At 45.5% G+C, this 19,786-nt stretch overlaps 1 protein-coding gene across 1 annotated transcript in view; it reads right to left on the reverse strand.

Annotated features, from left to right (window-relative positions):
- Positions 1 to 11,418: 11,418 nt before the first annotated feature.
- The window catches only part of LOC124616605 (putative odorant receptor 71a), an 88,068-nt gene continuing 79,700 nt past the window's right edge, over positions 11,419 to 19,786 (reverse strand). The window contains exons 5-6 of the mRNA XM_047144926.1: positions 19,534 to 19,689; positions 11,419 to 11,546 (exon numbers count right to left, since the gene is read on the reverse strand). Of these exons, the coding sequence (XP_047000882.1) occupies positions 11,475 to 11,546; positions 19,534 to 19,689 (228 nt within the window). The 3' untranslated portion in view covers positions 11,419 to 11,474. The remainder of the gene's footprint in view (positions 11,547 to 19,533; positions 19,690 to 19,786) is intronic.

Genomic DNA, 19,786 nt, shown 5'->3' on the forward strand with positions numbered 1-19,786 from the left:
TAGTTCCAAAAACCATCGGTACTTTGCGCCACATGATTTGTATTAGCAAACAGCTTATCGAATGGCTTCCAGGGGAAATGAAACTTTGATTTTCAGAATGTCATACAATTGAGCGAATTTAAAAATTTGATATACTGTCATAATCTTTCAATAACAGGTATAATGTGATATTAAAAGCTTAACACAATAAGTCAGCTGGAAACTGTGTATGTCTTATGGCTGAGTAATTCACGGCGCGCATATTGCCCAGTATTCGAGAATGAGAGAACTCAGCTGCCACCAACAGACTTAAAACATAATTTCAAAACATTTCGAAACAATCCCTCACTGACACGCCTCCACAATAATGACAGGGAAAGGAAAAATAGTATATCTTTAACTTCATCTTTGGTGTTCATGCAGGAAAACCTCAGCGCCAGGTAAGTTCTTTTAATTTATCACCTCTTTCAAATTAAGTCTATTGCACGACACATAGTCCAGGAGATATAACGCGACAAACATTCAGCTGTGTCAAAAAACGGAGCGGAAATAACTCACGGTATGAAACTTCCTGGCGGATTAAAACTGTGTGCCGGACCGAGACTCGAACTCTGGACCTTTGCAAAGGTCCCGAGTTCGAGTCTCGGTCCGGCACACAGTTTTAATCTGCCAGGAAGTTTCATATCAGCGCACACTCCGCTGTAAAGTGATAACTTCATTCTATAAACTCACGGTATATTTATTTTGGCTTTTTCATTAGTCTACGAGTAAATAATCCGAAATTAATAAAATCAATACAATTACGGTTTTGCGTCTTCAACTAATAAGTCAAGTATTTAACACAATAACTCATTTATAAAATAATTACACGGGAATTGTATTCTTTACTGACTCAGTGTTTCTTGGGAGTTACTGGTTGTAGGCGATTGGCATATGACTGGCGGTCAAATATTGGAGACTGCGCTATAAACGATTTCATATTTACATTTAGCCGCGAAAAAGATTTCTTTCCGTTGGATTCTGCTTAGCCGAAGCTCTGAAACAGGCTCGTGTGAACTGATATAAACAAATGCTCAAAAAAGTCGACCTTGGATTCGCGGACTCCGTGTATGACATCGTGTAAGTAGGAGAATTTTGAATATATTCGTACAAGCGGCTATCCGATCTTTGGGCGTAGTGGGCTACGGCTTGTGATTCCCAAAATGAACCAAAGCCGACAAAAATAGTTCACTCGCCAAGCTTTTCCTAGCAAAAACAGAAACTGTTCTTTGGTTAGACTGGACATGTCACGACCATTGCTTCAGAGGATAGAAGAAGAGGTATTGCTGAATACCCTATATAACTATTTACTTCCCACAACTCACCGGTTAAGTCGGTAAAAACAACCAAAAACGTTGCATTGCTTATTGCAAGACAAAACACGTCTTGCAGTTAATTATTGGACACAAAAAATTATCGAATTGATCTCACACTGGCCATGCTGACGTGATCTGAAAATATGAAAAGATTTTCCTCGCACTCTCACTAGTAACAGGTTTTTATTGACTTATTTAGATCATTTAATGAAGCAACATATTTCGAGGTAGAAACCTCACTTTCAGGCTACAATGGCAATGCAAGAAACATTTGACAGAATAACACATAGATTTCTTTACAGTTTTTGCAAGAACTGCGGCCGTCCTGCGAAGAAAGAGAAGGGTAGCCTAATATGATCGTTTTCAAAGCAGTTGTTCAAACAAATTTTTTCAAAAATAATCTCTCACTTTCTTCATGTGTTGTGACTATTGAATCACGTTACCCACTGTTTGCAAAGAACACTTAAAACTCGTCATTACAATCACTTCTGCTGTTCACTAGAAATAAGTTGGCGGTCAAAACAAAGCTTGTTTCGATTTAACTATTGATGCATTGATCTTGGTGTTATCTGTGAGTTGGAATGTCTTCTGCACAACTTGCATCTCTGATGTTGGTCGACAAGAAATATTACAATGAAAGAAAATGTGAAAATTTGACGTTAACAACGAAAATACGAAATCAATTTTAAAGAACTGCAAAGATATTGCTATTGGGACACAGATTCGTATGTATTCTTAATCGTTACGAATTTTCTATTTTGGCAGTACTGAACTGAAGTTGGTGAAGAACTGCTAGTTCTTGAAATCTGTAATTTCGATCAGGATCTCGTTTTTCCACTTTTCGCCATAGATGACTATTTCCATTTCCTCCAAAGATTTTCGTTTTCCAGCTCTTCTTTAAAGTGTACAGGGTGACCCAGAAGTCCGTTAACATTTGAAAATTAAGTACTTCACAGTATAATTTAGGTAGAGCAGTAACAATTGATACACATGCTTGAAATGCGGAGAGTTTTATTGAAACCAAAAAAAAGTGCACAAAATGACCAACAGGTGGTGGTTAATATGATACAAAAGCAATAATTAGCACAACAATTAATTTTTAGCAAAGACGATGTTCTTTATAAAAAATGCTCAAAATATTAGACGTCATACGATGCCTGTAGTGGAAGGACTTACGAACAGCATTGTACAACATATCAGTAAGTATGGTGAGAAATTGCCATCGGAGTTGTCTTTTAGCATTCTCTATGAGGTCGGACGATCGCCGTAGCCTTGCAATTTCAGGTAACACCACAACCAATAACCACACGGATTGAGGTCTGGGGACCTGGTAGGCCAAATATACTCGTACACTGAAGCGCCAAAGAAACTCGTATAGGCATGCAAATTGAAGTACAGAGATATGTAAATGGGCAGAATACGGCGTTTCTGTATGAGACGACTATCTAAGACAACAAGTGTCTGGCGCAGTGTTAGGTCGGTTACTGCTGCTACAATGGCAGGTTATCAAGATTTGAGTTTGAACGTGGTGTAATAGTCGGCGCACGAGCGATTGGATACAGTATCTCAGAGGTAGCGATGGAGTGGGGATTTTCCCATACGACCATTTCACGAGTATACCGTGAATATCAGGAATGCGGTAAAATATCAAATCTCCACATTGCTGCTGCCGGAAAAAGATGTTGCAAGAACAGGACCAACGACGATTGAAGAGAATCGTTCAGTGTGACAGAAGTGCAACCCTTCCACAACTTGTGGCAGATTTCAATGCTGGGCCATCAAAAAGTGTCAGAGTGCAAACCATTCAACGAAATATCATCGATATTGGTTTTCAGAGCAGAAGGCCCACTCGTGTACCCTTGATCACTGCACGACACAAAGCTTTATGCCTCGCCTGGGCCCGTGAACATCAACACTGGACTGTTGATGACTGGAAACATGTTACCTAGGTGGACGAGTCTCGTTTCAAATCGTATCGAGAGGATGGACGTGTACAGGTATGGAAATAAGCTTATGAATCCATGGACCCTGCATTGAGCAGGTGACTGTTCAAGCTGATGAAGAATATGTAATGGTGTGAGTCATGTGCAAATGGAGTGATATGTCTAGACACACTTCTGACAGGTGACACATACGTAAGCATCCTGTTTGATCACCTGCTCCATTAATGTCCATTGTGCAATACGACGGAGTTGGGGAATTCCAGCAGGACAATGCAACACCCCACATGCCCAGAATTTCTACGCAGTGTTTAAACAATTCCGCTGGCTATCAGACTCACCAGACATGACCATTATTCAGCATGTCTGGGATGCCTTGCAACGTGCTGTTCAGAAGAGATGTGCACACGCTCGTACTCTTATGGGTTTATGGACAGCCCTGCAGAATTCATGGTGTCAGTTCCCTCCAGCACTACTTCAGACAGTAGTAGAGTCCATGCCACGTCGTGTTTCGGCGCTTCTGCGTGTTACCCTAGGCCCTACATGATGTTAGGCAAGTGTACCAGTTTCTCTGGTTCTTCAAGTATGGCGGACATGGCAGCTCAGCATGCAGTCGTCACCAAATGATGTGTGCAAGAGGTCTTTCACATATGTAGCAATATGGGGTGGAGCGCCATCCTGCATAAAAGGTGATTATTTTTTTCTTCCTTTATTGTTACTTCACACCTTACATAAGGTGGGCTGGCAGCAGCACAGTACACTGCTCTTCAGCCACAGGTATTACAAAAGAAAAACAATGGAGACACAGAATATACAGAACATAGTGGGGGGCAAAAAACAGTAGACACAGTAACGACAAAACACGAAGCCGTTCACACGCGAAGACAACCAAAGAAACTGGTGGCACTGAACATTGATGATGGAGACGACACGTGAACGATGGAGCGTGGGCGGCGAAAACACTGAGGCACAAACACGACGGCACACACACTAAAACGGTGGACGATCTCTGGCGCGCGAATGTCCACTTAACATGTGCGAGTCCAAGGACCTGCCAAGAGGGGAAGACGATGGTGGGGGAGGGAGGAGGGAGATGGGAGAGCAGAGACGCCAATGGCAGAGGAGATGGGGGGGAGGAATGAAGGTATGGAGGGTAGGGGAAGCCTGGGGGAGGAGGGGGGGAGGAAGGGAGGAGGGAGGGAAAGGAGAGAGGGTGCCCTGAGGAAAAAACACAGGGTGGGAGGATCAAAGTTGACAGGAGGGGTAGATGGAGGGGAGGAGGGCATCATCAGGGAGGGGGAGCTGACAGAAACTACCTTGGGAGAGGGTAAGGAGAGTGGAGAGCAGGGGGGACGTGGAAATACAGGCGCAGCAGCGTACAGGGGTGGGAGAGGATGTGAGAGACAAGCAGGTGAGGGGGATCAAGTTTACGGGAGGTGTAGGGGATCCGTCACCATTCGAGGAAAAGGAGGAGGTGGGGGAACGGAATAAGGTCATACAGGATCCGTGTGGGGGAGGGGAGACAGATGCGATAGGCGAGGCGAAGAGCATGGCATTCGAGGATTTGAAGGGATTTGAAAAAGGTAGGAGGGGCGGAGATCCAGGCAGGGTGGGCTTCTGGGCCACCACCCTACTGGGGGCCGCAGAGACGGAGGGAACAGAGTGAGGGAGTGGAGGGAAGGGATCAGAGGAGGAGGCGTGGGAGGAAGGAGGATGGTGAAGGGGTGCGGACCCCATGTACGGCCAGGAAGGAGCTTGAGGTGATGGAGTCGGGAGCGTGCCTTGGCTTGGATTGTCCGGAGATGGGGGTCCAGGAGAGATGACGGTCAAGGGTGACGCCAAGGTACTTAAGGGTGGGGGTGAGGGCGATAGGATGGCCATAGATGGTGACATAGAAGAGGCAGAAGGAAGGGGTTGTTTTGATTACAATGATCACCTGGGTTTTGGAAGGATTGACCTTAAGCAACCACTGGTTACACCAAGTGGTGAACCGGTCAAGATGGGATTGGAGAAGGTGTTGGGAACGCTGCAGGATGGGGGCAAGGGCAAGGAAGGCAGTGTCATCGGTGTACTGGAGAAGGTGGATGGGGTGTGAAGGCGGCGGCATGTCCACCGTATACAAAAGGTACAGAAGAGGGGAGAAGACGTAACCTTGGGGCACACTGGCAGAGGGGAAAAAGGTGTAGGAATCCGTGTTGTGGATGGTGACGTAGGAAGGACGTTGGGAATGAAAGGACACAATCAGATGGACGTAGTTAATAGGAAAGGCGAAGGTTTGGAGCTTGAAGAGGAGACCGGAATGCCACACATGGTCATAGGCGCATTCGAGGTCTAGGGAAAGGAGGATAGCGGAGCGACGGGAATTGAGCTGTTCGGAGAGGAGTGAGGTGAAGGAGAAGGTCATTGGTAGAGAAGGACGGCCGAAAGCCACACTGGGTAATGGGAAGGAAGCGGTGCTGGCGGAGATGCTGGTGGATGTGTCGGGTAAGGATGGATTCCAGGACCTTGCTGAGGACCGAGGTAAGGCTGATGGGACGGTAGGAGGAGATAGAGGACGGCGGTTTGTCGGGTTTAAGAAACATCAGGATACGGGAGGTTTCCCACAGGTCAGGGTAGTAGCTGGTGGACAGGACTACATTATAGAGCCTGACCAGGGTGGAGAGGAAGGAGGCAGGAGCTTCACGAAGGTGGCGATAGGTGACACGATTGTGACCGGGAGCGGTGTTGCGTTTCATGTGGAGTGTAGCAATGATATCCTGAGTAGTGATGGGAGAATTGAGTGCAATGATGTCCAAGTACTGGAAACCAGGAGGGAGGGAAGTGACAGAGATGTCAGTTAGATCGTGGACATTCAGGAAGAGGGAGTAATCGAACTGGGGATCATTGGGGATGGTAAAGACATTGGAGAGGTAGGAGGCAAAGTGATTAGCCTTACTAAGGTTGTCAGGGAAGGGTTGATTATCATGAAGGAGAGGGTAGTAGGGGGGGGGGCTAGATCCAGAAAGGCGGCGGAAGGCTGACCAGTACTTGGACGAGTTGATAGGAAGTGTAGCATTAAGACGGGTGCATGTCTGTCGCCAGTCCCGTCGTTTCTTAGCCACGAGCAAGTTTCTGATGTGTCGTTGTAGTTGCCGGTGGCGTCATAGTGTGTCTGGGTCACACGTGTGAAGGAAGGCATGGTGGAGAGGGCGGGATCCACAGAGAAGGAGGATGGCCTGTGGTGGTAAAGAAGGGTGGAGGGGGTGGATAGCGACGGAAGGGATGTGGGCCTCCACAACCTCAGACAAGATCTGCTGGAGAAAGATGGCGGCATGGGTAATATCATCAGGGTGGTGGTAGGTGAAGGGGTGGCTATTGACCTCGGTAGAGAGGGGATAATCATGGACTGTAGGTTGGGACACTGCCGGAGGAAGTGCACCTGTTTACAGACACTCAGATGTAGGATGTGCATTATAGCCCAGACACCTCTGGCAGCAGAGGGATTGAGGAGGGGAACGGGAGGGGTCGACCTTGTAACGCTGGTGGAAGAGGAGGGCACCCTCCTTCAGGAGACAGTCGACGGATGGGGCATGTTCTGAGAACACCCGCATAAGGTGGGTGGGGCCGGCGGGGTTGAAGATGCGGCGGACTGCCCGTATTTCTAAGGACACTTCCTCCTCCGTGATGGTCGGACTAAGCCGAGTGATTACGTCACGGCAGTGAGGGTAGGCAGGCGACGCGGGGTTTGGGGTTGGCGGGAGGGGGATGGGGAAGGTGCAGGGGTGAGGGAGGCATTGGAGCCAAATCGAGTAATGGGGATTCAGGAGAGTATGTGAAGGTCTGGCTGGGGAAGGAGATGAGAACGGAGTCTCGGCGGGGAGTGAGGAGGGAGATGGGGGCTCTGGGAAAGTATTGGTGGAGGAGGAGCGTGAGGTTCCGGGCCTCGAGGAGGGAGGGATCAGGACGGGAGAGGAGGTATTTGTAGGAGGAGGGGGAGGAGGAAGAGGAGGTAGCAGGGACAGGCAGAGAGACATCCATGGCATCCTGGGGGGGGGGGGGAAGGGGGAGGGGGTGGGCCTTTTTGGGAGCAGAGGAGGCAGGGTTGCCACTGGGGCGTTTGACGACGACTGAAGGGTGAGAGGAGGCATGTGAGACAGGAGCAACTGAGAGGTGGTGGGAAGTCGCAAGTCCCAGCGTGGATGCTGGAGCTGGCACCTTAGACGGGGATGGCGATGGTGAAGATGATGGCAATGATGAAGATGATGATGACGATGGTGGTGGAGGTGATGGCGAGAGCGGGGTGTGGGCCGTGGCCCTCCGGGCCACCACCCTAGCGGGGGCTGCAGAGACGGAGGGAACATAGTAAGGGAGTGGAGGGAAGGGATCAGAGGAGGAGGCGCGGGAGGAAGGAGCTGGGGATGAGGCGACAAAGAGCGAAGGAGAAGGGAGGGTGAGAAGAGGGGGGGATGGAATGATGCAGGGGGGGGGGGGGCGATTGGGCACACCACGTTATTGTGGTGGTGGCAGCAGATGGAGAGGTGTATACTATGGCGGTAGTGGTGTCAGTGGTAGTGGTGGTGGGGGTTGACATGATTACAAGGAGGAAAGGAACAGGACGGGACAAAAACTTCAGAAGAAAACAAGGGACTCACAAAGAATGACGAAGACAGATGAAGACTGACGAAACGCCGACTGGGGCCAAAGCCCCACTCCACTGCCGCTGGCAGGAGGCGACCACAGAGGCTGGATCGCTGGTGGGAACGCTGGCAGGAATGCTGCAGCTGCTGCTGCCGTGGGCTGGACTGCTGCATCTGCTGGCTGGCTGGCCCTGCAAAACCCTAACACTTCGATCAGAGGCGAATGCCACTATCGGATGGCGGTACTCATTGCAAGGTACCGCCGGAGATGAAGGTGTTTATCAGCCAGGCTCATTTTATACACGATTATGATGCGACAGCACTGACATGTTACTGTCCAGCGCCATCTGTTGGCCACTTTTTGCATTCGTTTTTGGTTTCAATAAAACTTCATGTCATTTCAGGAATGTGGATCAATTTTTATCTATCTACCAACGTTATTCCGTGAATTAGTGCATTTTAAAATGTTAACGGACTTATAATTCACAGTGAACAATGCTTTAAGTACGTTATCTATTGCAACACTGTATCCTGTTTTTTCCTCTCTCGACTATATGTTTCACAATAGCTGATTTGTTATTCTTATCAAGTATAAAACAGTCAATATGGCTTTTAAAAGGTGTTTTAAAATTTCTATGCATTTGGCAATCAGAATGGTTTTAAATTGTTTCACATGTCTGATCACCAAATTATCTTCTTCTTCTCTTATATCAAATAAAATGTACAGGACAGTGTTTTCCAGCACTCCCAGAAGCTTTAGAATCCCTCCTAAGCCGTGTTTTTGAGGAAACAACATCAGAATGGAGAAAGTCGTTGTTATAAAAAAAAATTTTGTAAGAAAATAAAAAATGTGTTCATGCTACATAATTTATACCTGTTAATCCCTTTGCCCTGCTCCAGAAAGAGATGTTCCTACCTGCTTTGCGATAGGTCTCCATTGTCGTCCTAGAAAGAGAAGTTATGGAGTTGGTAGGGATGGTGACTGACAATCTAGCTATGGAGTCAGAGAAGCTACTGGATGTCCCTTAGCCGAAAAACAAGAGAGAATTTTACCCCTCTTTTGTTTTCAGCAGAGAAGTGCAGTGGAGTGGAAAACATTTTGAGATTGTTTGGATGAATATCTTCAAAATTTTCATGGGTATTCAGCCAGGTGGCGTCGTCCAAAAGGCAACCCAACTTCTTGCTGTCTGCGGGCGTTCCTGGATTCTGATCTCTGATAGGTGGCGAATTTAAACAATCTTTACCCTCTCTCGCAGCCTCCATCTTGGCACTTCCATGTGGTCAGCAGCCAGTAGTGGGGGAAGTGCAGCGCTGGGTGGTAGGGGATGCGCGACGTTTGTGATGAGTGAAGCTTGGCTCTGGGTGGTGGGGGGAGCTTGGCAGCAGGTGGTGAAGGAAGCATGGCGCTAGGTGGTGGGAGAAGTGTGGGACCAGGTGGTGGGTGAAGCGCGGCACCCTGCGAGAGATCATAGACCACAGTCCTTCAGTGACCACGGTCGCACGTGTAAATCTGCCACCGTGGTGACAGTGGGTCTTCTTCTTCACGTGTCCTGACAGGGGCGCCCCACCACTGGGCGCCTTGCTTCCCCCAGCATGGGCTGCGGACTGCAGAGAAGCGCCAAGGCGCCGGCTGCGGGGGGGATAAAGATGATATAAAGCCAGCATCCATCCGAGATATCAATTAGACACCAGGAACGCCTGAAGATGGCAAGAAGTCGGCTTGCCAAAATATCGCGCGTATTGGATGACGCCACTCGGCTGTATACCGGAGAAATTTTCAAGATTTCCATACGCTGTGAAAACCTCAGATCAAACATCTTCATCCATTCGAGTCTGTGGGTCTTAAGGTGCATTGTTATCAGCCTGATAACACGTAACTTTCTTTCGTCCGCCTTAAGCGGAAATTTCCATGAAAAATTTTTGCATCTTTATGCACTCGGGAGAAGTTGCATTTCCGAGAAAACACACACGTACGCACACACACACACACACACACATACAGACACACAGACACACACACATAAATATCCACACATAAACACACACTATTCGAAACACTTAATACTGCCACGTACAGCAAGTGAATAACTTTGATACTTCTCTCCTCTAGACTTATTATTTAGAAAATAAAGAAAAAGAACTTTAAACACTTACCGAGAGGCTGAAGAACGTCAAGCTCTGCTCGTGTTCTTCTCCTACAGATCCATTACATGACATGCAATCTTTCAGACGTGTATGAGCCAGCACTGGGTAGATAAAGAAAAGCTCATCACTTGGTGGAGTACGAGAAATCGTTTAAGAATTTGTGAACCACACGTTGCTGGCAGTGACGGAATGTATAGTTTCGGGTTATGTAAACTTTGAGCTGTGAGCAGGGCGGGGGCGAGAGGCAAAGAGAGGGCACACAGTTTTAATCTGCCGGGAAGTTTCATATCAGCGCACACTCCGCTGCAGAGTGAAAATCTCATTCTGGAAACATCCCCCAGGCTGTGGCTAAGCCATGTCTCCGCTATATCCTTTCTTTCAGGAGTGCTAGTTCTGCTAGGTTCGCAGAAGAGCTTCTGTAAAGTTTGGAAGGTAGGAGACGAGATACTGGCAGAAGTAAAGCTGTGAGTACCGGGCGTGAGTCGTGCTTCGGTAATCGAGTCTCGGTCGGGCACACAGTTCTAATCTGCCGCGAAGTTTCATATCAGCGCACACTCCGCTGCAGAGTGAAAATCTCATTCTGGAAACATCCCCCAGGCTGTGGCTAAGCCATGTCTCCGCTATATCCTTTCTTTCAGGAGTGCTAGTTCTGCTAGGTTCGCAGAAGAGCTTCTGTAAAGTTTGGAAGGTAGGAGACGAGATACTGGCAGAAGTAAAGCTGTGAGTACCGGGCGTGAGTCGTGCTTCGGTAGCTCAGATGGTAGAGCACTTGCCCGCGAAAGGCAAAGATCCCGAGTTCGAGTCTCGGTCGGGCACACAGTTTTAATCTGCCGGGAAGTTTTATGTCCATCTTATTTCGGTCTTCAATTCTACCTGTGTTAGCAAATACGAAATTCACAAAAAAGTGTCTGCTATCTTTTTTCTCGAGACAATAGTGAGTGTTTGATTACCCTAGGTGTAATTCAACAAATCACAAAATGATTACAACGTGCAGTGCAAACTCAATTTGTTACGTCGATATGGATCCTGAGCGTGGTAGGAACTTGACCTCTCAAATTAGCTTCAGCAGAATTATTTACAGTCATGACAGAATTTACATTACACGGTTTTCGTATTGAATAACTGAACGCCATGAACAAGTATTTTACTCAGTTTTTGTTTCACTTTATTTTAATCATAAGGAAGTTTGTGTTTCCTACTTCAATTGCTACAACTGTAATTGAAATATTTTCGTTGAGTTTCTGTTGTAGATAAAACTGTAAAGTAGGTGCGGCTGCTCCTCAGTGTTGCAAAATGTCAGAATTTAAAAACTACTGCAGTGATAAAAGCTTATATGTTACTTCCAAAATATGCATGCAAAAATAGGAGCTGACTAGATACATGTGATAATGTTATCAGAATGCAAAATTCTTGTATTTCTTCTTTCGCCTTTGAAATAACTAGCTTTTCCGTTCCTTGTCGCTCTGTGTCCGATAGAGAAAGTTGAACAGCGTGTAAGACCCATTCAGCACCTGAAAGAACAAAACAAAATGCTAGTTCTACGATGAAATTACTATAAGACAAGTTAGTTTTGCAACAGCACACTGAACGGTAAGGAGCAGAGTATGTAAGATGTGAAAAAGTTATATGCATACATCATTTGAACATATACTCATCAAATGGTATTCTGTGTTAAAGAGTAATAAAAGAGGACAGCTCATCAGTAGCCTAAAAAGCGAATAATCACAAAGGAGCTTTTTTTTACATTGTAGGCACTATCTAGCAGTAATTTGCAAGAGCATCGTATGAGTACGTGTGACGAAATCCTGCCACATAATGCAACGCATGTACAGAAAGTAAGTGTAGTGTGTTTCTAACGGACGAAGGAATTTTGTTCGATGAAGTTGCTAGTAGACTACTGCATTCAAGAACAACACATGGGCCGGCCGCGGTGGTCTAGTGGTTCTAGGCGCGCAGTCCGGAACCGCGGGACTGCTACGGTTGCAAGTTCGAATCCTGCCTCGGGCATGGATGTGTGTGATGTTCTTAGGTTAGTTAGGACTGATGACCACAGAAGTTAAGTCACATAGTGCTCAGAGCCATTTGAACCATTTTTTGAACAACGCATGGTGAGCTGAAAACTTGTTGTACTGCCATGTTGAAATGAGCGTCTCTATTCCTACTCCTCCCAGGTGGGAGCTGAGGAGCGTAATCCTGTTACTTTTTGCAAAGAGAAACGTGCAGCTCCAGATTTTTAACGGAATCGGAACTGTTTATGGGGTGGTGTGATGAACCAAACTGAAGTGTAGAAATGGCGTCGTGCACTAAAATTTGGCAGAACGAATGTTTATGATGAAAAAATGAGTGCTCGTCCGTCAGGCATGACTGATGAGATGGTGAATGAGACCGAAGCAATGACTCGTGTCATCCGTCGACTGACTTCGGACGAGAAGGAAGTTCGTGTTTACAGAAATTCCAGATCTCTTCTGCATTAAGTATTACTGAAAGACTTGATTTCCGAAAATTGTATGCGAGATGGTAGAACCCGAACACTGTTTATAAAGTACTGAAAAAGTCAAAAATTGGTAAGTGGACCTTCGGTGGGATGAATTTTTGCCATATAAAAGGACTTCTTCGTAGCCACAAGCTTCCTACTAAACAAAACAGAGCTTAACATTTTCTCATTTCCACTGAATGCCAAGCCTCCTGAAGTCACATAAACCTTAATTAAATTTAGCCCTCCGTTCTCTCACAAAGACCGTGCAACTGAAATTTCAATACCGGACTTCAGATTAACTGCTCACAGAATGAACTTCACTAAATGCTTCTTAGCATGTTTTTTTTACAGGGTAAATTAGGTAGGTTAGGTTAATGACCACATGACGTGGAATGACGTGCTGGTATGCACGTCTGGGATAAGTTTAACGGAATAAGTTGATTCCAAATTGACATTTGTTCACAAAATAGAGCTTTGTTCTCAGCTTCAGCAAACATTTGATGCGTTTAATATCCTGACACTCTGATCTTGTATGGGGAATGTATTTGTCATTATATTAATCATCATAATTAAGCGAGCATTAGTTTAACTAAGGAAACCAACATCGATTCAAACAGTCACAGAATAATCATATGGAAATCACCATTTTATAGTAAATGCAGAGTCGCGAAACCTAGAGTGTGACACACGAAACTTAATCGGGGGATCGTGACCAGATAAAGAAGAAAGTTGATCCTAGAGGCATCTAGTTAAATGATAGCCAAGTTATCACTCAAGAGAACATCATAATGCTTCTGATAAATGCTTCAAAAATTATAGACAGTTCCCAACACAAAAATCTAAACTTACTTCGATCCAAAATCACTTTCAAAGTGCGCACAGAAGTGGTACGTCATTCTCACCGGACCCCAGCACAGCGACTGAATAACTCTGCATAAAATCCAGCCTGCCTCGCTCTGTGAACAGAGACAGAAAGAAACTTGGAGGGGGCAAATTGGCTGATTAACAAGACGAATTTTTCAGTGGTACCAGGCGTCTCCTCCAATCAGATGACAGCAGGTCTGAAAAAGCGCTTATCTGGCAGAACCAGTCATGGAGCTGTGCTTTAAGAAAGTCCAGGCAGACAGATGCGACTCTTCGAAAAATTAAACTCAACGGCCTTTCCCAGGCCCTGCTACAATGATGAATCAAATAAGTCCACCTGAATTTACCAACGTGTACTCGTTTGCAATCCATGTACAGGAAGGTTGATAAGGGTTCATAGGGTTCAGAATATCAAACGTAATAAAAATGAGATAAAAATCAAGTCCAATAATGATGTAGGCTGCAGCAATGAATCAAAACTTGTAGCAGTACTGAATCCGAACTCAGGTCTCCTACTTACTAGGCAAATATGCTAAACACCGTCACACCCTGGCGCTAGACTTACCACACCTGCTCCGATTATCTTAAGACATTTGCTTCTCTGATGAAAATTATAATTCATGCCTCAGCCCATTTCGGTCATCGGTAAGGTGCTATTCTAATATTTGAGAGCCTTTACAATATGGATCAGAATTTAGAAGAAGAACAGTAACAAGCTGAGGCGTGAATGGGAATTTGTGTCAGCCAGGGAGACGTACTAGGATAATCCGTGCAACTGTACTAGCTGCAGTGCCGATGTACGAGGTGCATTCAAGTTCTAAGGCCTCCGATTTTTTTTCTAATTAACTACTCACCCGAAATCGATAAAACTGGCGTTACTTCTCGACGTAATCGCCCTGCAGACGTACACACTTTTCACAACGCTGACGCCATGATTCCATGGCAGCGGCGAAGGCTTCTTTAGGAGTCTGTTTTGACCACTGGAAAATCGCTGAGGCAATAGCAGCACGACTGGTGAATGTTCGGCCACAGAGAGTGTCTTTCATTGTTGGAAAAAGCCAAAAGTCACTAGGAGCCAGGTCAGGTGAGTAGGGAGCATGAGGAATCACTTCAAAGTTATCACGAAGAAACTGTTGAGTAACGTTAGCTCGATGTGCGGGTGCGTTGTCTTGGTGAAACAGCACACGCACAGCCCTTCCTGGACGTTTTTGTTGCAGTGCAGGAAGGAATTCGTTCTTCAAAACATTTTCGTAGGATGCACCTGTTACCGTAGTGCCCTTTGGAATGCAATGGGTAAGGATTACGCCCTCGCTGTCCCAGAATGTGGACACCATCATTTTTTCAGCACTGGCGGTTAACCGAAATTTTTTTGTTGGTGGTGAATCTGTGTGCTTCCATTGAGCTGACTGGCGCTTTGTTTCTGGATTGAAAAATGGCATCCACGTCTCATCCATTGTCACAACCGACGAAAAGAAAGTCCCATTCATGCTGTCGTTGTGCGTCAACATTGCTTGGCAACATGCCACACAGGCAGCCATGTGGTCGTCCGTCAGCATTTGTGGCACCCACCTGGATGACACTTTTCGCATTTTCAGGTCGTCATGCAGAATTGTGTGCACAGAACCCACAGAAATGTCAAATCTGGAGGCGATCTGTTCAACAGTCATTCGGTGATCCCCCAAAACAATTCTCTCCACTTTCTCGATCATGTCGTCAGACCGGCTTGTGCGAGCCTGAGATTGTTTCAGTTTGTTGTCACACGATGTTCTGCCTTCATTAAACTGTCGCACCCACGAACGCACTTTCGACACATCCATAACTCCATCACCACATGTCTCCTTCAACTGTCGATGAATTTCAATTGGTTTCACACCACGCAAATTCAGAAAACGAATGATTGCACGCTGTTCAAGTAAGGAAAACGTCGCCATTTTAAGTATTTAAAACAGTTCTCATTCTCGCCGCTGGCGGTAAAATTCCATCTGCAGTACGGTGCTGCCATCTCTGGGACGTATTGACAATGAACGCGGCCTCATTTTAAAACAATGCGCATGTTTCTATCTCTTTCCAGTCCAGAGAAAAAAAATTGGAGGCCTTGGAACTTGAATGCACCTCGTATTGCAGTGTTTAGTGCATCTGCCCAGTAATCGGGAGATCTGAGCTCGAATCCTGAATAGGTAGAAATTGTAATTCATTGCTTCAGCCCACATCGTTAAAGGTGACACAAAAATATGTCTCAGAAGCATTAACTGTAAATGATTGATATTTAATCACTTCGGTTCCCAGAGTGATCTTCCTCTCCCCTCCATCCCCCAACCCCCAGGGGGTAAAAAGTATGAGAACACGTAGGCAGAGAAAAATCACATGAAATGTGGATTGACTGCCGCCTTTGAGTGGGCGCCAAAACAGCTCACATATCAACAGAAAGTCAACGGAAATGCATGTCCACAGGAATTCAAAATGGAAGGTGAACAGTTCCTTGACTTTTGTGTGACAGACGACTAAACGTGGGTGGCCCACTACATCCCTCAGACGAAGAGTTAACGTGGTGACGACGTCCATATTCATTCTCAGCGAAAAAATTCAGACTGTTGTTTCCGCCAGAAACATCATGGACTGTCTTTTGCGACAGTAACGGGAATCTCATCAATGAATTTTTGCACCAGAGGAAAACAATTAATGCTAAGCGGTACAATGGAACTTTAAAAATCTGGAGCGCGATCTAGAACAAAAGAAGGGGGACATTAAGGAAGGGAATGTGCTTGTGGCATGGTAACGCTCTTTCCCACATAAGTATGCCAGAAAGTAGCTATTGGATTCATTCGGTTGGAACATCAACAACCGCTCCGCCCCGAACTCTGATATGGCACTTTCAGCTTTTCATTTTTTTTTTCACCTCTATGGATTTGTTTACGGGTGGAAAAACCTTCCCTACCGACTGTGAGATCAACAGTGTCATCAAACAATGGGCCAAAGAGGTGACAGGAGACTTTTCTGAGTGCAGCATAAACAACAACTGAGGCGTCTACGTCGAAAAACAGTGATGTACGCTTTTGAACTTTCAAATTGTTCATTAATACAGGGCGAATCACTTAAACCTTACTGCTACGGTCGCAGGTTCGAATCCTGCCTCGGGCATCGATGTGTGTGTTGTCCTTAGGTTAGTTAGGTTTAAGTAGTTCTAAGTTCTAGGGGACTGATGACCACAGTAGTTAAGTCCCATAGTGCTCAGAGCCAGCCAGCCACTTAAACCTTGCATCGCAGATATTGCGGGAATGTGAAGTGCTATTGATGTGTGGTTTTCACAGAATGGATTGATGGTCAAGGGCTACCACTATTATAGTAAACAGATTGTAGTAATACTTAGAAACTGTATTTTTCCTGCAAACATACTAAATGTAGGGCGTTTGTTGCAGGATTCCAGTGTGGGTCGTTTACGAGGTATTGTATTTTGAAAAGTTTCCACAACCTGCGTTGTTGTTAGGTACGATGTTGCTATCTTTGCTGACATATTGTGCTTGTGTGTTTTATAAACGCATTGCCAGTTGTCAGTCGGTTAGTGTGTGCCATCCAAGCAATAGGTCGTGTGTGGACGATGGGATTTACCAACGCGGCAAAAGCTGACATTGTCATGTTGTATGGATAGTGTAGGAAGAGCGCAGTTCGTCCTTGGACGATGTATGCGGGTATTCCAATAGACGTCAACCATCTTGGCAGTTATTTAAAAAGCCTTTTCAACGAGCTACGCGAAAGTGGTAGCGTAACACCTAGGCAACGTAACAGAAGGAAACACGTGACGTCAGATGCAGTTTATCGGCACGTTAGCTCCCACGCAATCGTATGAGGAAGTGGCATGACTCAGAAAAATGTCCTACGAATTCTCCATCGAAATAGTTTCCATTCCTATCACATTTCTCTTCATCAAGAGCTCCATGAAAATTATTAATAGAATCATGTGAACTTCCGTGCTGTATCACGTATCTTGTTGAGTGATGAAACCAAATTTACTAATCATGGCCAGGTAAACCGCCGAAACTTGCACTATTGGTCTGTTGACAGTTCTCGCTGGCTTTGTCAGGTGGAACGTCAGCGTCCGAGGAGTGTAAACGTGTAGTGCTGGATAATGAATCATCAGGTCATAGGCTCGTTTGTCAGAGACAGAACACTGAACGTGCACAAGTATCGCAACCTTCGAAAAGGTCCTCTTCCACGGATGCTCGAAGACGTTCTCTGCAGACTGGAAGGAACCTGTAGTACCAATATGATGCTACAGCATGTCCTTACGAACTGTTTCCAAATCGTTGGATTGGACGCAGAGAACATGTACCTCGGCCGATCTGTTTACCGGATTTGACGCCTGTAGAGTTTTTTCTGTGGGGAACGCTGAAAGACGCTGTCTACAAGGACATAGCCAATACACCCGATTAGAGGCAGCAACTTATTCCTCTAGCCCTCTCGGACATCTCCACTGAAATGTAGCAGTCGTTCCGTACCGGCCTGGAAGCGTATACTGCCGCTGCCGGTGGTCATTTTGGACACAACCTGTCAAGTTCAATTGTCTCTTTAGTTGCCAGAATCCAGATGATGTATGTATGCACTTGAGTTGTTTGCTACCACAGGTATTGTACAATGGTCGGTATGGGAACTTTTCAAAATACGACACGCTCCAGAATCCTGCAACAAACGCCCTACTTTATGTACGGCAATGTCAATAGGCATTGTTCCACGTAAAAATGTGTATGTTTGCATAGTACACATTCTAATTATTATTACAATTTGTTGATTGGCTAACAATATGATTAAAAATGAATCACTTCGGTTCCCAGACTCCTCTTCCTGCCCCCCTCCACCCGATCCCCCACCCCCCACCCCCGGGATCTTTCCACCCTGTGAAAACCACACATCAATAGCGCTTTCAGTTGCCTCAATATTTGCGGCGTAAGTTTGAAAGTATACACACAGGGTAAATCAATTCAAGTTTTGTAAGAAAGAACATTGTGCCAGAGATGGTCAAAATGTGGCATCGATTGTGTAGTAGCGTCGCTGATCAACAACGATCGCTGATGGGCAATGTGTTAGACTAACTTTATTTTGAGAGATGTATAGAGGACATCAAGTGTAAAGACGTATCTGATGTGTGCTGGACATATACTTACTCGCTACGGGCAGCAACTAGTTTATTTGGAAGATATTATGCTGTTTGCTAACTGTAAAATGAATCTCAACAGAAGTTGGAAATAATTAAGGTAAAGAAAGTTGTTTTGTTACTAATGCAATGCGCGTATTCATAAGGGATTGATTGAGACAATGTATAGCACTCACATCCATTCATTTTGTAAAGCTAATTGTTAATGTATAATCAGTTTATTGAGTCTGTCAATATTAAACTTTATTAATTTTCAAAGAGCCAAAATACAAGTTTTAAAGGTGGTACCATATTGTTACTAACCGAAAACCAATACCACTTCCCAGATCCATGTCATTTTTGGTTAACTATTTCTCCGAAGAAGTTATTGTCTCAGCCATATTCGATTTAATTAAAATGTATGCTAAGCAACAGTCTTGCATAATAGCTGTTTGCTAACTACACAATTTGAAGTACTAACAGAGAGCACTCCGAAGAGCGTTACCACAGCGCAGATGAAGGTAAGAAATTTTATTATTTCAGGGACAGCATTCATTAAGCACAGGGACTATTATTTTACAAATTGATTAAGTTTTGTTTTATTTCCAGGGTCAATTTGAAGTCAATAGTGTTGCATCAGATTCAGTTTTGTATTACGTAAATTCATGCAGTTTTAGTTTCATTTAAAGTTATTGACAGTTAACAACTTTACACTTCGCAGCTAAATTAACTTCACATTCTCGCAGACATGAAAGTTCAGTACAGAGCGAAGTGACGAGATAAAATAAACGTTCACATGCCGTTCCTGTTCTAAGGATTGTGTTTCAAATTACAGTCAGTTACGTAATTTCAGTTATATTTGAAACGTACATGTTTCACGTTTTAGGTGACGCACCGTGCTTAATGCTTTTTGAAATATTGAACACTCTTAACTTTTGGACACGCCTCGTATGACGACCGTTACTGTAATCGTAGAAGGCAGCTTACGGCAGCCGAATGCAGGGAAATGCTGGAAGCAGTGTGCGCCTCAGACCTGCACGAACGTGGGCTTGGACAGCACGCGCATCTTGCCCACGGTGATGCTGAGCGGCTGCGAGGCGCGGACCATCAGGATGGAGACCGTCCTCCGGAAGGAGGCGTCCGCGCCGGTCCACCCGCTGCTGTACACCGCCTCTGGCAGCTGCTCGCTCTGCACGCGAGACACAGTACGTTACTGCTGGCCCCGTGCACTGACGAACCAAATCAGACACACACAGTGGTTACGGTTACTACAAGCCACACCACAA

Source organism: Schistocerca americana, chromosome 5 (genome assembly GCF_021461395.2).
Source record: "Schistocerca americana isolate TAMUIC-IGC-003095 chromosome 5, iqSchAmer2.1, whole genome shotgun sequence".
Taxonomy (NCBI): domain Eukaryota; kingdom Metazoa; phylum Arthropoda; class Insecta; order Orthoptera; family Acrididae; genus Schistocerca; species Schistocerca americana.